Source organism: Alternaria arbusti, assembly GCF_024043155.1.
Source record: "Alternaria arbusti strain BMP 1465 chromosome Unknown scaffold_13, whole genome shotgun sequence".
In the NCBI taxonomy this organism is placed as follows: domain Eukaryota; kingdom Fungi; phylum Ascomycota; class Dothideomycetes; order Pleosporales; family Pleosporaceae; genus Alternaria; species Alternaria arbusti.
This window is the reverse complement of record NW_026249953.1, coordinates 103334-128251: the sequence shown is the minus strand read 5'-3', so window position 1 is coordinate 128251 and position 24918 is coordinate 103334. Positions and strand designations below refer to the sequence as shown.

The following is a 24918-nucleotide window of genomic DNA, read 5'->3' as shown; positions in this document are numbered from 1 at the left end:
TCGATGCAGGGGAGGAAGACGTATATCAGATAGAACACTGGAAACGAAACAAGGGATTTGATGTGATACCCTGGAGCCCAAGGCACATGTTTGTTGTTATACATCAACCGTTCCCGCGTATCGTCTCTGGGTGCTCAGGTCAACGGATGCAGCTCTTCCTTGACTTAGCCTCCCACCATGTCCCACTATTCCCATCTGACATTCGCGCTGCACCTTGAACTTCTTTGATGTGGATAGCCAACTAAAGCAGTTCACGTCGCGCCACACGTGTTCGGCAATATTCGTGTCCGATATGGATCTCCTGCGCATCAGGACCGGATAGCCGCCAAGGCTCAAACAGGGTGAGGCTATGCAGGCGACAAAGGAAACAACATGTGCCGGCACAAAAATAGACCACTGAACGTATTAGTCGCGGTTGTATCCTGTAAGCGCCGTAGTCAAGAAAAGCTTATCTCGCGTTTGAGAAAGCTTGGTCAATACTTTGTTTGAGGAGGTAAGCAGGATATTGGGTCTCGAGTGTTGCAGCAAGAGGAGCGAATCGGATCATAGCTTCCGGACTAAAGACCATTAGTTTTGTGGGTTTGTATCGAAGTAGTTGATGTTTGGGTGGTCGACATGAAGTGTTTGGCTCGTTTCGACAGATCTACAATGGCTTGGCGTGAAACGTGGAAAGAGGCACATCGCGACGCGACATACGTTTCTTTCAGCAACCTGTCTGCAGTAGTTCAGTACTCCTTCGCAAGTTCCTCTTACCACCCTCAGATATTCCTCGGGCCCCGCAGTTGCACTCTCATCAGTGCAGTATGTGCGCTAGGTGATGGAGTTGTCGTGAGGGTATGCAGTTGGATGGAGGGGATGGTTTCGTGAACTTTGCCGGATCCGACCGGATATTTGGTAGCTGCGCTAAAAGGCGCACAACAACATGGCATCAAAACATTTGAGTTAAAATCATTACTACATGTTATCGCTGATATATACGATTCGCTAAGGTATCTACAGTATAAAGGAAATGTATCATATGCATCGTTCAAAGCATCGTGAACGCGGCCGCGCACAACGACAATGCAGCCATCAGTCCAGCACTGACCCTCAGCCCACTCGCCGCATCCTCTTCAGCACCCTCACCCTTCTGTCCCTCCTCAAATCCATTACCCAAGTACAGAGCACCAAGCTGGGTCAGACCGCCATCATCATCAAACAGCGCGACGCCATCGCCCGTCCACTCGTTGGCATCATCTGTCCTGAAAGCACCGAACCACGAGTATCGTTCAACGTAGTCCAGCTGATCGAGATACGGCAGTGTCCGGTTCATCATGCCCACTGTATTCTCCTCATCTTGTTGCGGGAGCGCCATCTCGGTGATCCAAAGCTTCAACGGCTGATCCCTGGTCGAATTCGTGTTGTAGAACTCATCCAAGGTGCCTAGCCAGCCTGCAAGACCATCAAATGCGCCGTACCAATGTACAGCAACGAAATCCGCCGGGCAGCCGTTTTCGGAGTCAATGTCGTAGCAAGACTCGTTGAATTTCCGTAACCAGTCAAGACCATTTGGACTACCCGTCGTACTGGGATGGCTGATCAACCAGTTCCTGCCACCTTTGTCGCCATTCCGAAATGGCACAACGAAGTCGATATACGCTTTCGCAGCATCTTCAGGCTTGATACTGCTACCGCCGCTTCCCTCGGTGCCGTCTGGTTCGTTGAAGGAGAGAAGGTGCTTGCTACTTTGGGGCAAGCCTGCAATGACACGTTCGGTATTATCGTCTTCCGTTGCATCTATGCCGTGAATCATAGGCACGAACTCTAGGCTATCCGCGGGAATGAGGTCGCTGTTCGGGTATGGTGACCAGTTGTAGTACCATGCCAGTGGTGAGTTGTCGGAAGTAAGTAGCCGATTGTCCGGTACGTGTGAGTCGCCAATGAATGCGAAACCTCGTTTTGAGTCTTGCGCATATGCGGCGGTAGCGAAGAGTGCGTAGAGAGAGGCGAGGTATGGGGTTTGCCGCCTGTGGCGAGTGGATTGGTGTAGCCGAGCCATGGTTGTGTAGTAGGTGCGAGGTGAAGACTGGTATGCAGCGATGCACGTAAGAACGACTGCCGTTACCAGTAAAGAAAGAGATCTGTGTAAAAGGACGTTTGACAGCGGATAGATCCCAGTCTATACATGACTACTTATCTTTCGACACATTTTGTGGCGAGGTACATGCCCATGCCTGGGCTTGCTGGGCCTGCGTCATCGATCGTGGGAAAGTTGGCTCGGAGCAATTGCAGCAAGGCAAGAGATCGTATCTGACCGCAACTGACTCGAAGGAAATGATGTGGGATTTGCAGCCAGCCTCATCTCAGATATTAGCGGCATGCATGCTTAGCTGGCCGTTGGGCCTTGCTTAGCTGGTATTCTGGGTTCGAGCTGCCAAAGTTCCATAGTACGCTAACGCTTATTGCGACTAGCGCAGCCTGCAGTCAGCCCCAGGCACACGACGGGAAATCTTAGAATCTCAGGGTCTATCGATGCATGTGGAGGCCAATTCGAACATGCGTTCATAGTTGGTCAAAGCAGCCCATGTTGCTGTACATCGTACCGCAAATTCACTCTAGTAACATTCCTGAAATTCCTGGTCGTACTTACGAGAATGTAAACAAGCAGCGCATTCCTTCAGAGCTCGTTCTGAGCACGCGTAGAAGACTGGCTCCATTGTAAGAAATAGCATGTCGATGGCTGCGGCCGGACCTTGGGAGAGATGTACTGCTGGAATCATCCAGCGTCCTGTCATCGTAGAGGAATCAAATACACTGGCGAACATCGTGAACTTGCGACTTGGAAGTCTCGGCTTTAAACATTTGGGAACAGGCCTTGGCCCTATTTATTTTTACGGACCAGACACCGCAGAAATCGAAGTGCCATATCATGAATACATGACGAGTGTGGAAAGACCCTGAATATTCATCGCTCATTGACTCCCAAACCGTGCCCATGCCTTGACCGTTTTCTTCGCCGGAACATCAACTTCCCCTGCTTCCTCTACTCCTCAGAAGCAGTGATGGCCTTGCGGACGGCGCGGCCACGCTGCCTGGAGTTCATGCGGCGCTCGAGGGTCTGGGGGGACTTCTGGACAACTTCGGCGGCCTCGGTGAGGATGAGCTCGATGTGGGAGGGGTTGCTCATGTACGGGTTGATCTAGGTATGTTAGAGGGGAGTGCGACTGTAGGCCGGTGTATACATACACGTCCGTGAGCACGGTAAGTGCGCCTTCGCTGCTTGGGGGCCTGGTTGACCTGGATGTGCTTGATGATCAGGTTGCTGGTGTCAAGACCCTTGGTGTCGGCGTTGGCCTCGGCGTTCTTGAGGAGACCGATGAGGATCTCAGCGGACTTGACGGGCCAGCGGGCCTTGGAGACACCGAAAGCCTTGCCTGCGGAAGTCAGCCCGTATTCCTGCAATTGCCAACATAATTCCATCTCCAACGCCCGATGGCTCCTCCTCCCGTGCCAAGTTCCATCTGCGCATTGTGCGAATCGTGGGAAGGGCTACTCACCCTGAGCAGTGCGTCCAGTGCTGCCGGCGTACCGCCTCATGGGGATAGCCTCCTTGTGCTCCAGGACATTTCCGAGGTAGGTAAGGGCGCGGTCGAGCTTCCAGCCGTTGACAGCCTGGGCGGTCTCGCGGGTGTTCTTGAAGGATACGCGGAGGTAGCTGCCGCGGGCGCGAGCAGACTTTGCGCCGTCAATGGAGGAGGCACCGTAGCGAACCTGCAAGAATTAATTCCATGTTCGTGCGTGCAAGGTCCGACAGTATATCGCGACGGGCAACGTACCATTTTGTCGAGTTGTGCTGTTGTTAGTAGTGGACTGCCGACGTGGTAGGTAATTTCGACGACTTCTCGAGCGAAAGTGGCCTTGATGACTAAGTCGCAGACCCAACCGAAAAAAGCCAAAGTCGCGCCCACGGCATTATAGCGGGCCGCTTGCGCCTCCCGCACGTGATTGGCTGCGCAGATTTGGCGCTACTTTTGAAAAAATGTAGCTCTGCGAACTTCAAAGCTGCACCCATCGCATCTACCGCGACATACCGTACCCACAGCCACTTCAACGCGCACAGTCAACGCGCATATAGTGGAACAGAGCACCCAGAGGTACATGGACTTATATTTGTACTCTGCCATCTCAAGACTAACCTCGCGCAGTAGCTTTCGCATTCCATAACCTACTCGAACTATCCCGACAACTTTCAGCAATGGCTTTCACTCCCAGGTACGACTTCCGCAAGCCTCGAAATCCCATCGCAATATGAACAATGCGCGAACCGCGGCACGTTGAGCAAGATGTGATTGCAGATACTACATATCTCGACGTCTGCTCGCTCAGCATGCGCGCTCCACGCTACGGAGAAGCTTGTTCTTTCTGAGCTGTTTTTAGAACAATCCAGGAACTACGAGCTTCTTCGTACTCATATACGAACATTTATCTGCAGCGCAGTTCTAACTTCTCACAGAGGCGGTCGTGGCGGCGGCGGACGTGGTGGATTTGGTGGTGACCGTGGCGGTCGCGGTGGCTTCACCCCCAGGGGTGGACGTGGTGGCTTCGGCGGAGGTCGCGGCGGTGGTGACCGTGGCGGCCGTGGTGGTGCTCCTCGTGGTCGCGGAGCCCCAAGAGGCCGTGGTGCGCCCCGAGGAGGTGCCCGTGGAGGAGCGCGCGGAGGAGCCAAGGTCATTGTTGAGCCGTAAGTTAAGACGACTCGAAAGCGCCCAAGACAGCTACTAACCACCTCTCTAGCCATCGTCACGCCGGTGTTTTCGTCGCTCGCGGAAAGGAGGATCTCCTCGTTACCAAGAACTTGACCCCCGGCGAGTCTGTCTACGGCGAAAAGCGCATCAGCGTTGGTGCCAGCACCGCGCCCAAGGACGGCGAGACCGAAGCCCCCTCCAGCACAGAATACCGTGTCTGGAACCCCTTCCGCTCCAAGTTGGCCGCTGGTATCTTGGGTGGTGTCGACAACATCTACATGGGCCCTGGCTCCAAGGTCCTGTACCTCGGTGCCGCTTCCGGAACATCAGTCTCCCACGTTGCTGATATCGTTGGACCTGAGGGAACCGTCTTCGCTGTTGAGTTCTCCCACCGCTCCGGCCGTGATCTGATCAACATGGCTACCCACCGCACCAACGTCATCCCCATCGTTGAGGATGGTATGTACTTCGCGTTCCATCTTTCTGACATTCGCTAACAATTCGCAGCCCGTCACCCTCTCAAGTACCGCATGCTCGTCGGCATGGTCGACTGCATTTTCGCCGACGTTGCCCAGCCCGATCAAGCCCGTATCGTCGGTCTCAACGCCGGACTCTTCCTCAAGGTCGGAGGTGGTATCGTCATCTCCATCAAGGCCAACTGTATCGACTCCACCGCTGCCCCCGAGGCCGTCTTCGCACAGGAAGTCAACAAGCTACGAGAGATGGGCATCAAGCCCAAGGAGCAGCTCACCCTTGAGCCCTTCGAGCGTGACCACGCCATGGTTGTCGGTGTTTACCAGCGTTCGCAATAGACGGAATGTTGAGCTACAATGGGCTGACGGCGCTTTTCTGATTTCAAACGATTGCATGCATGTGGTCATATACCTGTACTTTGACGGAACTCGGTGTTCACTGGCGTCAGGAGGGATTTGGTTGTCGTGTTTTGATAAAAGATCTATGGATGCGATTTTTACGTTCACTCAGAGGTGTACTATGGTGACATGATTCTCTCCATCAAATGTTTGTCGATTCTTGCTTTCCTTTCCCCGCCTTGCCATCTTTCAAAAGTTTGCGCATATCCGTTTGAAGTCGCCCCTTCCTCATCTCAATACACAGCCAGGGATATTCCATTCGTCAGTTTCCGAACGCAGACTCGATGGCGACGGCAAAGAGGAAGCCACAGGCCTACAAAGAGTCAGAATGGTAACACACGTTCTACCAACAGGACTTACCGGTAGCAGAAAGAAGGAAGACCAGACCAGTAGGTAGCCTGTCGGGATTGCTAATCGAAGCGCCGCACACATCGATATAAATACCAGTAGGTGGATGCAACCGAGCATGTATTGAAGCCCGGTGACGATGACATCGTTGAGTTTATACTTCTTGGAGATCGCGTTTACGTGGTCGCTGACAGTGCATGTGAGGATAAACAGACAGACCTGAAAAAGTATTAAAACCGATCATTGCTACAGAACCTGATCTTCAGATGTACGTACCGGAATGAGGACTAGCCACGCCAACACTGCTGGGTACTTGTTCTCGCCGGTCATGTTGAAGAAGGCGTCGACGGCGAGAAAGGCATAGATACCGAGACCAGCCATAAACCTGAGAATGTGGTCGGCGACCATGACGTGGATGCACTGAGAGTCGGCGGCTGTAGAGGTAACCATGTTGCAGACGTATTCTTGGTGGTGGTTTGCGTAGAGTTGATGGGGCGTGTGTATGCAAATAAATTATTTATGGGTGAGTGCGTTGCCCAGTTCTGGTTCAGATGGGAAGGTACCGATCTTCTGCCACGTGGGCTCGTTACCAAGCGGTGTCGTTGGACTGAGGCAGTAGCTACCTTCTCATCACTCACTCTCACCTCTCCGACTGTGTTGACAGACTGGGAAGGAGCGGTTGCACCAGAAAGGTACTATGGGGGTGGCTCTGGTTCATTCATCATGCCGCGTCTCATACACAAAAAACACTGAACACTCTAGAGTCTACGTTCACGCCGGATCTTTATCTACCTTATATCTAATCTGGCCTATCAAAGTGCAGTCCGCGCATCTGCTCAGGTTCTTACTTGTATGAGGTGGCCGTATGCTCAAAATACTGAGCTTCTCTTCACTCGATGTATGAATAGCTAAGGTGGCCCCAGATTTCACGAGAATGTGATAGTATCAAGCACTGGTAACATTATATCACGTTTCTTGCGAACTGATTTCGATCATCGTACTTAAAAGGTCTGGTTTATGGTTAATTTATACTCTAGTCCTGATACATTTGGAAGGTAAACTGTCTTCCCTTAACAGACTGTAGAACACAACACGATGTAAGTCTTTGGCCTACAGCTTTTAGTGAGGGTAAGACCCGCAAAAATGAGATCCTCGTAAAGATTTCCGATTTCAAGATCTCGTGCAGCACACGTCGTGGCGATAAACGATGTGTTGAGGCGTGACGTCAGAGCAACGTACTTAAACAAACAACACCTACGCGAAGTTCACACCCCGCGAACACGTCTCCATACCAAACAATACCAACTCCATATTTCAAGACCCTCAAGATGGCAGGCCAAGCACCAGCACCCGCGCTATACAAGAACATCATCATTTCAGGTGGTGCACGAGGCATCGGTCGAGCATTGACTCGGATGATGCTCGAAGCTGGCCACCACGCCTACATCTTCGACATCGATGAGGAAGAGCTCGAGCACACCACCAAGGTCCACCTCAAGCAGTACTACGCCGACGGTAGGCTGGGTTCGGCGATCTGCGACCTTCGTGACGTCGAGGACATCCGTGCCAAAGTCAAAGAGGCAGCCAAGTTCTTCAACGACCGCATTGATGTGTTGATCAACAACGGCGGTATCGCATCTCCACAGTGGAAAGATGGTAAGACCATGGAGGACCTCTCGACCATTGATGAATGGAAAGCGTACATCGACACCAACCTTACTGGTCCCTTCGCCATGTCCCAAGCTTGTATACCCTACATGAAAGCCCGAGCATCTGATGTTGAACACGGTGCACACATCCAGAACGCCAACAACTCCAGTCCTGCAGGCCCATGCATCATTCACATCGGCTCCTTCCGTGCGCATCAGTCTGATCCGAACCAAGAGGGCTATGCTTCAAGCAAGTCAGGTCAACTTGGTTTGATGCACTCCATGGCAATCAGCCTGGGTAGCCTGGGCATTCGAGTCAACCTTATCGCTCCCGGACGCATCAAGGTCGCACACGAGAGCAAAGAGGGCGACGAGAACGGGGCAGACTGGGCAGGCCAGATTAGTGAGAAGGACGTCTCTGATCACCCGACCAACAGGGCTGGAAGACCGAAGGACATCGCTGATGCTGCGTTGTACCTCATCGAGGCGGGCTTTGTGACTGGTCAGGACATTACTGTTGATGGTGGAGCACTCCGGAAGAAGAATGCCTAGGATGTGTCAAGCGATGAGTGTTTGAGGCGCACGAAGATTCAACATGAGGAACAAAAATTAGTATAGTTCAGACGAATAACGATACCCGATAAGAACAGCGTCTTGATCAAGATGGAGTGATGAACAGAAAGTTAGTGTGTCGCGGAACAAGTCCGCTCGGGTTTAGTTCGCACGGGCCTCTACTTCGCCTAAATCTAGCCTTGATCGTTGACGCATCGCGAAAAGTGACGCGCATCATTTCGACTCGTTGCACGCGCTCTCTCACCCCGATGCTTCCAGGGTTGTACATAGTTGCTTCTCGTGTCATTCCTTCCCTTCGTCAAGTTGGCTTCCTTAATTAGCGCCACGGAGCGAGCTACGACCATTACGATTCATGTCCCATTCTTCGCATTGCGCCCACGATACGGTCGGCCCATAGCCCATACGAATTTCGCTGCCTTTACTCTCCGCTCCAGAGCTACTCCTCGGTTTCGCCCCTCCATTCGAACGTATTCGAAGATCTACCGCTTACCCCTCGATCCTGAACCAGTTGCATCTAAACACACGAAAAGCGGCAAGGCGAATCACCTAGCAGAAGCGAAGGTACTCACACGTCTGATATATCAGCCCCCCAAAGCTCCAATCGGATCAGCCTCATGCTACCTTACGCAACCGCCGAATCCTGAACTCTTCGAGCCCAAGAACAAACATACAAAGCCTCCTGCGGAGTTCAATAGAACCGAGTTCTTGAGAACAAAAGACATGTCGTGCAGCGTTGAGGTCGTCACAACGCCTACGGCCGATACGCCGGGAACAACGCTCGTGCTGCGGACGGCAAGCAAGCACTATGTTTTCGGCAACCTGGCAGAGGGCACCCAGCGGGCGATGGTGCAGCAGGGCACACGTCTGCTGAAGGCGCAAGATTTCTTCATGACAGGCAGGACAGAGTGGAAGAACATGGGTGGATTGATTGGCATGATGCTCACATTGGCCGACTCGACCACCAGCTCTTACACCACCGCCATGGATACCTTTCGTCTGGCCCAAGAGCGGGGAAAGAAAGGCGAAGCACCCGCAAAGCCGCACTTCGACATATACGGACCACCGAATCTGAAACATACACTGGCAACGTGTCGGAGGTTCATATTCAGGAAGGGCATACCCATCAATGCGACCGAGTACGTGAAGCAGTCACCCGAGAAGGACGCCAATGGTGCTATAGTTCCGACGTGGGAGGACGACAATATCAAAGTTTGGGCTCTCTCAGTAGCGCCTGCCAACTCTGAAGTCGATGCGCAAGCGGAGGCTGATTTGGAGGCGCGGCGACGGTATTTCGATGAACACGAGAATACATTTGACGGACTCCAGGCTCCCGAAAATGAGAGCCCGGAAGACCGCGAGTTGAGGTACGACCGGATACGAACAGCGACCATCAAGTACATGTTTGATTCGAATTGGAAGATGGATACACTGGCAGAACGCCACATTTCTGAGGTACAAATGCCTGCTGCCATGTTCGTTCGTAACCCCGACACACAGGGATTCTCGACCTACCAAGGTCCAAAGCCAGGGGGCAAAGAGCCTCTTCCTGACATTAAAGTCTGGACCCGGACGCCGTGGCCTGGCGCTATGATTCTAGCGCTACCACCGACTAGGCCAGCACCAGAGTGTGTTTCGTACATCGTGCGGTCGCATTCAGCTCGTGGTCAGTTCGACGTCGCACGCGCGAAAGCGCTAGGTGTCAAACCAGGACCGGATTTCGGAAAGCTCACCAATGGCATATCGGTACCGAACGCGGAGGGCGAGATGATCACCCCAGATCAGGTCATGGGCGCTGATAGGCCCGGTCAGGGCATCGCCATCTTGGACATCCCCTCAGTTGCATACATTGAGAGCACTCTTCAACGCGAAGAGCTTAGCTCTCCAGAGGTTATGACTGACATTCGAGCTATCGTTTGGATGCTTGGTCCAGGCGTCATAGGTCACCCGGATCTACTTAATTTCATGAACAAGATGGACAACGTAGAACACGTAATATCGTCTCTAGATACTGCGCCGAATCGCATCGCAAACGACTCGGTAGCAGGACAAGCTACGCGACTTGGACAGATTGATCCTTCAAGATATCGCACACCCGTTTTCGACAACACTACCGTACCGCAGACAAGTATATACAGGACTGGCATGTCGACAGCGTCGTCGTTGCCCTCCGAAGCCATCCGCGCTGACCGAGGCTTTGGCTTTAATCTCATGCCACAGTTTGCCACAAAGAAAAATACCATATCTAGTCACTTCGTGCCCAACGAGGTGGAACTTACAACCCCGCCTGAGGTTCTCGAATTGGCCAAAAAGGCTCAAGCAGAGATCAAAAGCAAAAGCAGAGAGATGCAGATATGGGGTAAGCTACTAGCGCGTCGTGACACTGAGGTAACGACGCTCGGAACAGGTTCTGCCCTACCGTCCAAGTACCGTAATGTATCTTCCACGTTGGTGCGTGTTCCTGGCATCGGCAACTACCTCTTAGATTGCGGAGAGAACACATTGGGTCAGCTTTCAAGGGTCTTCCCCCACGAAGAGCTTGTCGATATCTTCAAGAACCTGCGTATGATCTGGATCAGTCACTTGCATGCCGATCACCACTTAGGCACAGCAGCAGTGATTCGTGCTTGGTACCAAGTAGCACACAATGCTGTTCCAAACTCCCAGCCCCTGGACCCTTCCGCGAGCAACATAGACCCTAGCGCATACGGTCTTGCCGTCATATCCCACAGCGGTATGCTCCAATGGCTTAACGAATACTCAGCCATCGAGGACTTTGGCTACAGTCGAATTCTTCCTCTTCAGATCACTCCTAACGAATACAAGAACGGCTCGAGGTTGTCTATATTAAACTCATTCGGGAAGACACTATCTGAGAACGCGGCCATACCGAAGGAACAGTATGAGACACTATTTGGTTTCAATGAAATTCAAGCTTCCAGAGTAGCGCATTGCCACGGTGCCATGGCTGTTTCGATCACATTTCCACGCGACCCAGCAGACCTTGAACAAATCAAACCACTCAAGGTCAGTTACTCAGGCGATTGCAGACCAAGCGGCCACTTCGCCAAGATCGGAGTAGACACCACAGTCCTCATCCACGAAGCAACTTTCGACGATGAACTACAGGGCGACGCGAAGGCCAAGAAACACTCCACCACTTCCGAAGCACTCGGTATCGGCGCGGCGATGAACGCGAAATCCGTCGTCCTCACTCATTTCAGCCAGCGCTACCAAAAGATCCCCGTCCTCCAAACCGTCACAGACGGCGAGGAAGAAGACCCTCTGCTCAAACCCGAAGTAGTCGCCGAAGACGTGCCCATGGAAGACGACGACGCCGAAGTCGACCCCACAACCGAAAACGCAGACAACATGGACATGCACCCCTCCATCCCCTCTTCCACAGCCCCCGCTCCCGGCCCCGCAAAACCCATACCCTCTCTCCCCAAGGAAGCCTCGTCCTCGCTCCAGGAAAACGCCCGCGTCATCAAGGTGCGCAACAAGGATATGAAGGTCGCTATTGCATTCGACTACATGCGCGTCAAGATTGGCGAGATATGCGAGATGGAGAACTTTAATGATGCGCTAAATGAGTTGCTGGTTAAGGAACAGGATACGGATGCGGCGTTGGAGCCGGCTGCGAATGGGAAGGGGAATGGGAAGAGGGCGAGTGAGGACGATGGGGAGGGGAAGGGGGGAAAAGGGAAGAAGGCGAAGAAGGGGAAGGAGAAGAGTAAGAGGAATAACTGAGATGGATGAGAGATGATGGTGATGATGATATGGGAGGAAAAGCATTGCTGGCGTAGGGCTGATGGTGCATGATATAAGTATGACTGTACATTATGAAGTCGTTTAATCATTACCACTATTCCTCTGTGGTGATGTTCAACCCCCACGATCACCGCATGAAATCCCGCCATACACTGAGCTCACACAAACTGCTGACCATTCTCACCCCCATGCCTATCTCGGCTGCGCGAGAAACCCGTTTCCCTAGCGTACCTGTAGATGACATACCAAGCCAGAAACGTGAGTGCCGTCAAGGGCAATGTGATGGCGAGATAGGTCTTCAATCCGCCCGTCTCGATGTTACTGTTGCCGTTTTCGTAGGAGACGATGTTGGTGCTCATGAAGGTCTAGTGGGAGTTAGCTGGTGATGAAATTTGGTGGTGGGAGCTTTGAATGGGGGATTAGCTTACTGCAATGAAGGTCGCTGGCAAGAAGAACAGGGTCACCGATGTAATGACCTTCATAGATGTGGCTTCCTGCCTCGTCTTGGTTGCTGTGTCCTCGTTGGCTTTGACGCTTCGGTACTGGAGGATGTCTTTGAGCTGTAGCGTCTCTGTCAGTCACCGTAATCGTATGTGTAACTCCTCTTGGTAGACAACGAGGTCAAAACCACTCCATCTGTAGCTGGGTGTTTGCATACGGCTTTTGAAGTACGTACTAGATGTTTCCGGTTCTCAAGTAAATGCAACAGCGATTTCAGCTGGGTTTGCGATGTTTTGAAGTCCCGAATCACTTCGTCTTCGCATGGATGGTATAACGCCTCTTGGGTATGGGGGGTAAGCTTTAAATACGAGTTCATAGCTATCGATGGCATGCGATCATGCTGGTATTTAGCAAGCGAATCCAGGACCTGGATGTTCATTTGCGCCACCAGTAGAGCTTCTTGCACTTTCTCTTCCAGAAAGTGAATTTGCTGGAGATCGCTGAATGTTAGGTCTGAGTGGGGATCCGGTTCAGAGTGTAACAAAATTTCTGGATGATCTCGCTGATTTCCTGAAGTGTCTTTCGTGACTGCGTATTCTCTGGTTGGAGGATGAAAGGAACGGGGTTTCAGCTCATGACTGAAGCGCGTGCGAAGTATCTTTTCTGTCAGCACCTCAGCTCTCTCTTCCATATCGTTTAGATACCAGCGCCAATTCTCGCCTGACCAGTCGAAGATTACCGAGTGTACCGAAAGAGCTGCACGCCAGCTGTCGATGACGATCCCAGCACCTGAGGACGACACAGAAATATGAGCTTTGTGAAGTTCACTTTCCAGACTTGCGGAATCCTTCAATATAATCCATAAGGTCTTGCCAGTATCTTGGTCGAAAGTATGGTAGACTGCAGTCTGCCGGATACACCAAGGAAACGCATGATTTACTGGCAGTCTTTCGGCAGACCATAGGTTGTAGCAAACCCTTATTTCTTCCTGCGTTTGAACAGAGTGCTTTGTTAGTGTGCTCGCCCACCACGCAGGTAAGCCCTTCTCATCTTTGAATCGGCTGAAACGGAGGCCTTGCTGATGTAGCTGGCGACCGAACGAGAAGACGAAATCCAGAAACAACGGCATGACTTGATGGTAGGTGAATATGAACATGAGCATATCTAATGTCGATTTTAAGGGTGCTCGATCATGTTCAGCGTGTAGATATCTAGTTAAGGTTAAGACATGTTCTCCTTGTTGGTTGATCTGGCTTACATGAAACGAGACCCATTTTTCTTGTGCTCGCTTTGGAAGGCTTCTCCCAGCTGCTGCTTGACATCACTAAGGCTGTTCCAGGTTTTTGCAGAGGTATCTAGGGGATTTCAGTGGTCGTATCTCAGTCACGGCAATGACAGACTCAATCGACCTACCTGTCGCACTGTTGGGAAGATCCAGGAAGCTCACAGCAGCATCCTTTTCATCCACGAACAGGCGATCTGCCTGGTGCTTCAATCTAGTATGATATGCTTGCAGGGTATGGGTACGTACGTCCGACCCTAGAAAATTGGTCGGATAGTGGAGGAAGGCTTCGCATGATTTCACGAATGCATTCATTGTGGCAAGTCCAATGAGTTGGTAATAGATCGTTCCGCGATGCCTTAGATATACGAGATTATATACTGGTTCTCGGGCTCAGCCTTGCGAGGTCCAGCCAATGTGTAGTGGAGGAGGCTGTGAAAAACCGGTGAGCGATGCAGAAGACCAATAAGAGGCTTGCAACCGCACAGCGCATTCCAACGAGTCTGTCCTGCAGAGTACATTGAAGGCTCGTTTTTGCGCTGAGATCCGCATTATTGACAAAACAGGACGGAGGAAGAGATCATCGCACGTATCAAGGAAAAGAAACGTTAAGATAGGGTAGGCGAGGATGCGGAGAATGCCCGCCATGACGTCCCTGCCTTGGTGCCTGCCGTGCCACCCCCACTAAGGTCCATTGTGTCATCCAAAGGTTGAGATCGTCAAACTTTGGCTTTGACAATATGCAGGCATGATCGACTATCGGACGTGTTTTACGAAGCATCTAAATTACCTTGGTCTCTCTGCCTGTCCAGCAATCTTCCATCGCCGCCCCCACGTAACAGCTCGAAGCTTTATACAGCGGCCGATGACGTCGCGACGGCAGTTGATGACTTTGCCGCATCTGGCGTTCCACCCTTCTCATCCCAAGCGTAGACCTTCTTAACCCACGCTATATCCTGCGCAGACGGATGCAAGTTCGGCGTGATCTTTGTAGTCCCTTGGCTATGGTCCTCAAAGTTCTTGTAAACTTGGATAGGACAATCAGCAGTGTCCTCCTCACCGCTGTACAGTTGGCATTTCTGTGTACCACCAAGGGCACTTGGATAATGCATGATGCTATCGAGGTCGTATTTGTCGAAGGCAAAGAGGGGGAGATAGAATTCGGCCATGCCTTTGATGATCTCTCTGCACATGCACTGGTTCCGAAGTGAATATCGCAGGGAGGCGCATACATTTTCTTTGGTGACTCGAGAGTTCTTTGCATGGGCGCGCTCGTAACACTATTCTGAGTCAGAAATGGTTGGTCATGTTCTGGCGGTATATACTAACCTGTTCGAAATCGTCCAACAACTCGGGCTTGACAACAATATAGTTGTCTCTGTCACCACGCTGGTGTTCATGCGCCATACCTGGCTTTCGTCAGCACCTTCGTCAGCGGCCTAATCGAACATGGCTACTCACCCATGACATGACCAAGCTCGTGCATAGCCGCCCACTCCACGTTCACAAGATCACCGGTATCCGGGACGTAAAGCATGTTTCCCCAGGGAAACGACTGGTCAGCCCGTAGACCTACACCAGCTCCCCAACCGGTCGCTCCCTTGCTCACCATGATCGTTACGATCTCGTTAGTGAGATGTTTGTTATAAAACCAAGGGAAGTCGGGTTCTGGATCGTTCGGATGCGGCTCGTAACAGTATACTGGCTCTCCCTTATCCAAGAGCTCTTCGAAACTGATGGCGTGACCGGATTCCTTTCCAGGAGGACCAAGGTAACTAAGATCTCATTGTCAATGATCAATCGATGGTCGTACTGGATGTACACGCACCTCATCCACGACTTGATAGCGGCCTCGATGACCTCGTGGGTCGCATCGCGATCATGCTCGTTATAATAGCAGTAAGGGATCTTAGCCAAGTTCTCTGAGTTACGAGGCCATTTCATCGGAGCTTTACCGGCAGGGCCACCAAAGTGATCGACAGCACCCTGACCGCCCGAATCGAGATCTTCGCCAGTCTCGTCGAGATACTGCGCCCAGCTCGTGACCATGGTCCCGTTGGGGAGAGGGGGAATGGGAGTATCGCAGGAGAAGACATAGTCGGAATCCGGTTTATGCTTGATCACAGCTGCAGTCGCAAGCGCTGCGAGTTGCAGGAGAGAACCGAACAACATCTGACTAGGTGCAGAATGGGTGACGTGTAAAGGTGAAGTTAGGAAGTGGAAGGCGCATTAGTGAGTAACGCGAGGGTAATTTCTTTAGGAAAGCGGGCGCTCCAAGACTTCGTAAGTGAACGAAGCCCAGCAAGCGAAAAACTGTCAACGTGGTAGTGAAGGTGAGAGTGAGAGTGTGTAGTGACGTAATTCCACACAAGCCGATGCGAAAGGGATGATTGCTGATACCCGTTGTTTCTCACGCCCCATCCCAGCAAAGCGATTGAACACCCACTACCAGTGAAGGATAGCGACAAGTGTTCCAGAAGCTTGCATTGCGTTAAGAACTTGCCAAATTTGGCTTTCATGCCAATGTAGACTACAGAGTATTAGGCTTCTTCATTGTATTGGTGCTCGTTATACTCGTGTGTGAACTATACAAAGCTTCAAAGATCAGGACATCAGAACAATCCTTGCTCGTCATGTTCGAGTTAGACATATCATGAAAGCTGTCAGCACAAGGTAGCCGCAATTCTTGGATTCGACTTCGAGGTATTGAGATCACAGTGCGGCAGCGCTTTCTCCTTCAACGTGGTAGGCAGCTATGGCTACAGAGATGACTGAACATGGAATCCTCATACATCGCGGACAGTCCGTATCCCAGGTCACCGCCAGTGAAGCAACTTGGTAAACCCGTACGAGAGGTCAGTATCGTAATTGTGTGAAATTTGCGAATTGAAGTAGAAGTCGGTGTGCAAGCTTAAAGAGCGGAAGTCGGGAGCGTATACACGTAGCTTGGAGATCGTTCTTTCTTGAAGTTCTCAACCGCACAGGAATGATAGAGTAGACTGCTATGATCCGGATAACCCGAACCCCTCTCGGCGGACTCTGGGCATCAGTTTGTCATCGGTCACGCCATGTGATCATCACACACAAGAGCGCGTTACTTAGATTGTGATCAATCAAGGTCTCCGCACTGGCACAGCAAGACCCTGCTCAGCGAAGGGTGTTGTCCGGATGATCGGCGGAAATTAAACAGCTTTGTCATCTCGGTCTCCGCGGCAAGGATATACTTTCGAAGTTTCGATTTATCTACGGATCGATCGCGAGATGCTGCCGGAGCCTTAGAACCAGAGCAGAATTTGCATTGTCAATTTCGCGCGTCTTCTTGGCAGCAAACGGTTTTTCGTGACTGGAGAATACGTAAGATGATGGTGACGTCGACGACGCCAACGAGAGTTGCAGCGTTCCTTGCAGGTCTGGAGGTCCGGATGACTGATCATACTGCTTACCCCTCAGACGAACTCTATGTATATATGGAAACTCGTCAAGGGTTCAAGTTTTCAAAGAAATGCGGAAGGGTGAGATTTTGGAGTTTGTCGTTACATTCGACAGGCCACAGCCTGATAAACCTGACCCGCTGTCACAATAACCGCAGTGCTGGTTTGCAGCGATGATGCTTGGGTAGTGGAGCTTGCAAGAGTATGTGTGGCTGCTCGGACCGCAGTGAGGCGTTCGTCGGACATGTGTACGGAAGCATGAAACAATCGTGGGGTCGGTTAGCAGGGCGGTGCCTGGGCCAGATCTGAAACCTGATCAGGTGGTGGGCAAAAGTACCAGCGCGTGGGCGTCTATCAACATGGCGCTGGAGAGGATACATGTAAATACCGTGGGCGCGTCCCTGTCGCGTATGACGGGACGGTGTTAGCGAATAAGATACTGCTGTCTCACAGGGCTGGAGTGGCGCCGATCCTACAGCAATTTCGCGGACGGGCTGGAGATGATCATCCACAGCGTACAACGGCAGGCGGCGGGTGAGGGGTAATTTGCTTACCTCGTGGCACCGATGCAATCGATTAGGTCCAGCCCGGGCTATTCATTTCGGAATCCAGGTTGAAACTTGCTGAGAACTTAGTATGCAGAAGCTCTCGGACTGACTGTGGCGGTTGCGTATGCAGGAAGAAGATGCAGGTATCTGCAGTAAGCTCAGCAATGACTGAAATACAGCACAGCCGGCTGGCCTTATTCGCCGACGGCGAGGAACTCACTCTGCCGGCATTTAGTCTGCCGATGCGAGTCCAACGTTCCGAACAGAAGGGGAAGGATGGCCGTTCGGATCAGCTGCCAGGGGCGGCCTGACGGTAGACAGACGGCCACGCGGGAGATGACACGACAGTTGGACCAGGTCTCCGGATGCGAGTCTGGCCGGGCCCCGTATCGCGAAAACACAAGACCAATTGAATCCTGCTCCTCGAGAGTCGATCAAGAGTACATGTTGGAACTTCGGAGTGTTGGAGCATAGTTTTGCGCTTACCGTAGTACATGGAAAGGGGAGGTATGACAGCGCCAGGCGGTTAGGCCAGGGGAACACAGCGAAAGGCCACCGGGACCATGACTAGGGAGCTGGGTGATTCGCTCGCTTCACTGTACGTCCCGAGGTTAGCGGCTTCAGGTACGCGATGGGCGTTTGGTACTTCTGGATCGTCTCCCCGCATACTTTGGCTACCCATGTGTGAGGTAAGTGATTGGGCAGAAGACGGAGTCGACGCTGCAGCGCTGACGGGCGGAGAGGCAAAGCTGACGATGCGTCGTGGCGCGACGAGAAAAGCAAGTCGCGGGCGCGGTGATATCGAGGATGCAGGGATGGACCAGCCCCTCCCGACGCCTGCAAGGTACCGCTCAGGGCAGGGCGCTGATTGGGCGGGGTGCTAGTGGAGCGCGATGTCCCTCGCAGTGTTCATGATACTTTTTGTCGTTGCGGCAGCTGCAAAGGGCGGGCCAAGGGCTATCATAAGGTCGTGCGTCGTGGTTTTCAGACTGTGGGGGGAGGCAAAGTTTGTTATTGCAAAAGGAAGGCATGACTCTGCGACGCGAGTGACGAGGCAGGAGCGACGTGTGACGCGGAAGGAGCACGTCTGACGAGCTGCGAGGCAGCGGCGAGGCAGCAGAGGGCGCTAGCAAATGCCGTTGGATCGCGTCGACTCATCGTCGTCGACTCTGTCGCGCTGCCAGTCGCCCGCATCCCCTGGGACGGCGCGGGTTTGGGCTCAGCGGCGCAATACTGCAAGTGGCCGTCCGACCTCAGTCAGCCTATCGAGCGGATATTGGCCCGCGCTCTATGGCTTCTCTGCTCCCTGCACCGCGACGCCCATGCGCGACGCGGAAATGAGGCTAGTGGAAATTGATCCTTGTCCCATGTGCGAGTGCTTGTCACTCCCCCAGAGGCCCAAAGAGTGCATACCCACGTCGACCCGCTCCTCGAAGCCTCTTTTCGGTCGGGAGATCTGCTCTCTGCATTCTTTTCTACCACCACGCCAGCACTCCGCAGCGCGCGTGCATTCACTCCTTCACCTGTTTGCTGCCAGCTACACACGCTCCTTAACCTTTGCCATAATCTATTGTTTTGTACTTTTTGCCGCCAACCGAGCCATCCAGAGTCGAGCGCGCCCGATCCCGCCTGCAATCGCTGCACGCCTTCCTTTTCACCTCCAGCTCGCTCCCTCCTTCGCCTCTTGCCGACATTACTTTCCACTGTGCCTAGGACACACTTTCGAAAAAGACCGCCCGTGACTGCCCCATTGTTGTTTTTGGCCCCGCTACATGTTCGCGTTTGCTCTTTCCTCCCACCCCGAGTCGCCTTGCTCTCACCTTCCCCACTCCTCGCTCGAGTGCGCCTGCCCGCTCACCCCAGCGACACGACAGTCGAGATTGGTCAGCGCACAGTCGTCGCTATAATCCAGTCTAATCACTTTCGCCAGTAAGACTACACTCCCCATCCCCATTGCCAAGGCGCCCTCCCATTGCCTCTCGCCCACTCCGGATGCAATGCGGCGTACTTATACGTTTGCTAATAACTGCCAGACCATCATGAACCGCTGGTTGAACAGAAAGAAGGATGGCGCCGAGGACGCGGCCGCCGCCCCAAAGAAGACGAAGAAGGGCAAGAAGGGTCAGGAAGAGCCCAAACCGGAGTTCGATCTCAACTTCGCACTGCCCAAAGCAGATGACTTCCGGACAAGTCTAATCATGCCTGGCCTGTCCACCCGCTTCAGCATGTTGAGAGAGCAGGACGACCCAGACTCCAAGATTGGCAAGGCCAGCGACGACAGTGTACTACAACCGAAACGCCAATCGCGGCTCCACGAGTTCGGCTTCGTTCCAGGAGGTCTTTCCGATATAGCTGAAGTCTCTTCGCTCAATGGCTCCATCCGACCGCCCTTCGCAAGCGAACGGACCAATTCCTTCGACAGCAGTAGAGATGACGACGGCTCTGGTAGCGTTATGAGCAGAGCTAGACCCGGCGAGGGTAACGTCTTGTTCGGTGGACGACAAAAGATCTACATGATCTCTAATACAAACGCGAAGGGCACTGGACGGACACTCTACGACGACGACGTTAATATGTCAGCATACCAACGGCTTAGACAAGAGGAGAAGGACAGGCTGAGGCAGCAGTCGGATTATGAAGACGGCCAGAACTCTGAGCCGTCCAGCCCTACTGAGCTCAGCCGTAAGAGGGAGACTTCGTCATCCACCAACTCAGGCACATTGAACACCCGCACATCCACAGCCGCGACTTCGATAGCGTCACAGGGCACCAACTCTGTATCAGCCTCCTCGCCGGCGTTTCCCCCAGCAGGTGCCCCGATGACATCTCCAGATCTAGGCCGGTCGACGACGAAACGGAGACTCTACGACCAAGGGCTGGACCAGCAAATCCAAGAGCAACAGTCCTCAGCTATGAACCGTCTCAACTCCATACAGCGCGCACGTGCGCCGACCGGACGATCAACGCCACCGATTCCCATATCTCAGGCACGTTCTGCTACCAACCTGAATGACCGGTTCGCTCGGGGACCACCCGCCTTCCGCTCAGACAGCCCAAACGCGCTTGGATACCCCGGCATAAGCAGGAACAACTCCTCGGGCGCGTCGAGCCCCGTCCTCGCCCGCCCGCAGTCGCCTGCATTGACAAGTCCCGTCATCAGTGACAGTGAAGAAGCTCATACCCTCAATGCTGCACTTCAGCCCAACGATCGGGGCAAAGCGACCGCCATGGGTGCTTTCAACAAACCCAAGGCGGCGTTCAGCGAAGAGCAGTATGCAGAGCGCTTGCGCCACATGCAGCAGGACCGCGAAGGGCGCTCAACACCACCTCAAAAGGCCGAGAGGTCCCCGCCTCGTAAGCCCACTTTGAGAGAGCGTGCAGAACAGCAAAGGCGTAAGCGAGCTGAAAGTGACGCAAACGAACGGTCAAGCTCTGAATCAACTGCTGAACCAGCTCAAGCACCCTCTGCCTTCTCCAGGTTTCAAGCTGCTGCCAGTCAGATGAGAACCGCAGGCCCAGGTACCCCGACTTCGCCACCGACCCAGCGCCTCCCAGCCATTCCACGCCAACCAGCAGCGTCTCCAGACAATTGCAACAAAGCCACCTTCTTCAGTTCCCCAGATTCCAGCGAAGCAGAAGATGAAGCTCCCAGGCCGCCGACCACGCGCGCGGCAGAGCCCACTCGTCGATTTGACAATCTCCCCGTAGCAACCGGACCCGCACCCTCAATGTTCGAGCATCCCGCATTCCGCTCGCGGACAACATCGGAGGAAGAGGTTTCTCAGAATGGCCCTTCTTCGTACAGCCCTGCTCTTACCCAAGAGGCGTCTCCACGCCCCGACGAGACAGTGAAAGTGGACGGTACCGAGGTTGACTCACCAACACTGGGTCCTGAGAGCAGCGGACTGAGTGGAATGATTAGGCAGCATCTTCGCAACGTCAGCAATGTTTCTTCCAACTATGGTGAGCCAGGTCCTCCAATGATGAGCCCACCTATGGGGCTCGCCATTCATACACAAGGGTCTGGCTTCCAGCGCCGCCAACCGGGGTCGGAATCGGCTACCCCAGCTCCCTCAACATACAGCCACTCTAACCCATGGGATCTGGACGACATTGACAACCCCTACCGCGATGAACTCGTCAAGATGAACTCTGACGAGCAGGCCAACGCACAAAACGCCACACCACTGATCATGAGCGCAACCGAACCAAACCCTGCAGCTCCCTGGGATCTTACTCCGCGAAGGGCCCATGAGCGTGTCGCGAGCAACGAGACAGAGGCCGACCATGAAGCTTTCCAACGAGACCTCGCTCACAGGCAGCGCTTGATACAGGAGAATCTTCGTGCTAAGGCCGAAGGCCGTTCAACAAGTCCAGCACCAGCACCCGCGGGCCCATCCAACGGACTGAAGACAGCTTTGAACATGCTCCGTGCAAAGTCGAGCCGTGAATCTTTTGCTACAGTTGATGTTTCCAACAAATCAGTAAGGAAGCTTGCTCTTGGAGGAAGTTCAGCGAATGTCAGCAGCACCTCGCTCGTAGGCCTTCAGGGTGATATGCCAGCGCTGCGACCAAAGCAGTCCCGAGTATTGCAGCAAAGTGAACAAGACGCACAGCGGGAGCACGAGAATCGCCAACGATCGGCAACCGAGAGCAGCCGCACTGGTCGTCCATCGGGTAGATCTCCACAGGCATCGACCAGAAGCTCCACGCGAGAGCGCTCGAGCTCTGGAACATCGTCAGGCCGTTCCCGGAGTCGCCATGATCAATACCGCGATGACCTGGACCAGGCTATGGCAGATGGCACCCGCGGCGCGTATCCTGCAAACACAATGCCATCAATGCCTGGATACTCTGCTCACCCCACGCCTCCACTTCCTTCTGAGAGACCATCGCTGGATTCCCAAGGTCGCATGCGATCGCGCAGCAACAGCAAGACTGCCGCGGCGAACTACTTCGAGTCGAAGCATCTGCACCCTATTCAGACTAACGCTGGACCGGGTCAGAACACTCGTCTGCCTCCTGGGGGGAAATTCTCCCCGGGAATCCCTATTTCGCCCCGGCCTTCACCAGGCGGCTTCAGCAGTGCCAACGGCAATGGCTTCTCGCACCCAACATCTCCAGTGCCTCCGTTCTCTGCCAATCACACCCCTCCTGTCTCAAACCCCACTACACCCAACGCTGCCGCGTTCAACCCAAGTACCGTGCAGCCGTTGACCAAAACTGGAGTGCTACGGAAGAAGTCCATCGCGAAGTCGGAGATCTCGGAGCCGGTGTTCCTTTCCACAACTTCTTCGATTGACACCATCAATCTTCCAGCTGGTGCTTCTCTGAAGAATGGCATGGAAAATAACGCTCCTCCTGTTCCGCCAATCAACCCTATGAGGCGACGTTTCGGATTTGGCCGCGGTGAAAGCCAAAGCCAAAGCCCAACGGGGCCATCACCTTATGACCCTGCTGTCCAGCATGGAATGGATGGACCTCGAGCCCCTTACGCCGAGCCACTCCGCACCAACTCGTCCGACGCAGTGATGAACCAACCGCAGCAACCAAAGGGCAGACTGCGAAAGGCGTCCAGTGAAGGCAGGAGCCTGCGCGGTGACGCACAAAGCCAAATGGGACCCTCGCCAGCAATGCCTCAAAACGGCTTCACCGGACGCAATGGGTCACCTCCACGTCCTACCAACGGTCAACAGCCCATGGAGGGTGGCATGTTCTAAACGGCACCCCAGCTATACGAGCTATTGCTCTGTCAGCACCTCAACATTCGTGATCAAAAGCGATCCTTTTTCAATCTTTGGCACATTTGGAAATCTCTTTTCTTTTCTGTATGTCTACTTTCGGTCCACGGATCGCCGTGTCTGCGATCACGGCCTTTTCTTTCCTTAATCTCTTTCGGCTTTCGGCTTAGCAATATACCTCCCCGTTCTGCGACTGCGACTTCTCTTTGCAAAGATCTCATTTTACGATCAACGATAGGGTTCTGGCTAGATTACAACCTTCACCGGGCTGGACACGGTGTTTCTGGAGGTTGGCAATAGCATCACACAAGTTTGAGTACATTCAGTAAGAGTCAGGTTCGGGAGGATTGCATGTTTATCGGAGTCTTCATGTACTGCTAGTCACTACAGCCTTTCCATAGGCTCACGATTCAGCTCGTGCTGCCAGACTCGCGTCAACCAATTCGTGGTGTTGAATACAATCAATTGCCTCATACAACAGATCCTATGTACAGAATTCACTCGACCAGCACACTAAATCGAGACCAATCGCATCATCACTATTAGACCTCAGCAGCGAGCGGCGACTGTTGGACGTGGGACAACGGTCGCAATATGTCTGAAACCCCCGCGCGTGTTGTTTGACTGGTTCATGTACCGTGCCGCGTTTCCGGTTTCATCGCTGCCGAATGCATGCAGCGTCAACGGCCTTGACACCTTCACATGCAACATGCAGAAAAGCATGATTTCGTCACCATGCAAAAGGAATATGAGACGACATTGCCCATGTGCATAGGCGAGCGACTCACGAGCCCTGTGTTTCAGATGCCGCGAGAAGGGCCGTGCGCTGATTCGAGAACCTGGGATCGTCGCGATAGAGGATAAACTACGAACTCTCGGCTCAAGACGAGACTTTATCGATCGTCGATACTCAGAAGAGGGTGAAAGATAACAATGGGATTGTTAGCGAAGGTTCTACGACTGAGAGATCGAAGTGCTGTGAAAAGAGAAAAGGGATGTCGGTGGGGACACTGATCTAAGGCCTGCATGCCGCTTATCGCGTACCTGCATCTTGCGATCCATTTTCACGCGTCGCCTTCCTTTGTCGGAACCAGGACGTCAGCAACACAACCCGGCGCTCTTGGTAGCGGTATAGTGGCATCGAATTCCGTGCAATCTTGTCGACATTCGATGATGTGCACACAATCTTAAGTAGCGGAGCGCAAGATGTTACTCCAAAAGACTAAGCGTTCGATGATGGAAGCTCCACGTCCAAAGTCCAGTCTACCGTAGCGGTGCACTACGCCACCGTGCCATTGGAACCGTCGACGGCATCTTCCCCATCCGCACGCCAAGGGGACATACTTTCGTCTAACGCAGGGTCGGTATCCGGTGCCGCACGAAGAACGCATGTCCCCCAAAGCGTTCGCTGTGCAAACAGAAAAGCAATTTAACAAGGCTGTCAGCAAGCGTGATATGAGAGGGCAAAACGAGGAGAAGTCAGCAAAAGCCGTTGTGGTGTTCTATCGGGTACAGCATCCCTACACAACCAAGACAAAAAG

General features: G+C 53.2%; 8 protein-coding genes across 8 annotated transcripts; 4 read left to right on the top strand and 4 right to left on the bottom strand.

The window, feature by feature from the left end:
• Nucleotides 1-1027: 1027 nt before the first annotated feature.
• Nucleotides 1028-2038, bottom strand: J4E86_008297 (uncharacterized protein; the record flags this gene model as incomplete). Its single annotated transcript, XM_051448810.1, has 1 exon — nt 1028-2038. One exon carries the CDS (start codon nt 2036-2038, stop codon nt 1028-1030), a length of 1011 nt encoding a protein of 336 aa, XP_051299807.1.
• Nucleotides 2039-3022: 984 nt separating this feature from the next.
• On the bottom strand, nt 3023-3818 carry RPL17 (60S ribosomal protein L17; the record flags this gene model as incomplete). The annotated part of the gene is made up of 4 exons (XM_051448809.1): nt 3023-3178; nt 3226-3413; nt 3537-3750; nt 3816-3818. 4 exons carry the CDS (start codon nt 3816-3818, stop codon nt 3023-3025), a joined length of 561 nt encoding a protein of 186 aa, XP_051299806.1.
• A 416-nt stretch (nt 3819-4234) lies between these two features.
• NOP1 (Small subunit processome complex component) lies at nt 4235-5536 on the top strand (the record flags this gene model as incomplete). Its single annotated transcript, XM_051448808.1, has 4 exons — nt 4235-4251; nt 4493-4720; nt 4774-5183; nt 5232-5536. 4 exons carry the CDS (start codon nt 4235-4237, stop codon nt 5534-5536), a joined length of 960 nt encoding a protein of 319 aa, XP_051299805.1.
• A 322-nt stretch (nt 5537-5858) lies between these two features.
• On the bottom strand, nt 5859-6394 carry J4E86_008294 (uncharacterized protein; the record flags this gene model as incomplete). Its single annotated transcript, XM_051448807.1, has 3 exons — nt 5859-5909; nt 5957-6163; nt 6221-6394. The coding sequence occupies 3 exons, from the start codon at nt 6392-6394 to the stop codon at nt 5859-5861; spliced, it is 432 nt and encodes a 143-aa protein (XP_051299804.1).
• Nucleotides 6395-7272: 878 nt separating this feature from the next.
• On the top strand, nt 7273-8145 carry J4E86_008293 (uncharacterized protein; the record flags this gene model as incomplete). Its single annotated transcript, XM_051448806.1, has 1 exon — nt 7273-8145. The coding sequence occupies one exon, from the start codon at nt 7273-7275 to the stop codon at nt 8143-8145; it is 873 nt and encodes a 290-aa protein (XP_051299803.1).
• A 741-nt stretch (nt 8146-8886) lies between these two features.
• On the top strand, nt 8887-11913 carry J4E86_008292 (uncharacterized protein; the record flags this gene model as incomplete). The annotated part of the gene is made up of 1 exon (XM_051448805.1): nt 8887-11913. One exon carries the CDS (start codon nt 8887-8889, stop codon nt 11911-11913), a length of 3027 nt encoding a protein of 1008 aa, XP_051299802.1.
• Nucleotides 11914-14508: 2595 nt separating this feature from the next.
• Nucleotides 14509-15829, bottom strand: J4E86_008291 (uncharacterized protein; the record flags this gene model as incomplete). The annotated part of the gene is made up of 5 exons (XM_051448804.1): nt 14509-14853; nt 14890-14937; nt 14987-15066; nt 15119-15432; nt 15486-15829. 5 exons carry the CDS (start codon nt 15827-15829, stop codon nt 14509-14511), a joined length of 1131 nt encoding a protein of 376 aa, XP_051299801.1.
• Nucleotides 15830-19675: 3846 nt separating this feature from the next.
• Nucleotides 19676-23356, top strand: J4E86_008290 (uncharacterized protein; the record flags this gene model as incomplete). The annotated part of the gene is made up of 1 exon (XM_051448803.1): nt 19676-23356. The coding sequence occupies one exon, from the start codon at nt 19676-19678 to the stop codon at nt 23354-23356; it is 3681 nt and encodes a 1226-aa protein (XP_051299800.1).
• Nucleotides 23357-24918: the final 1562 nt, after the last annotated feature.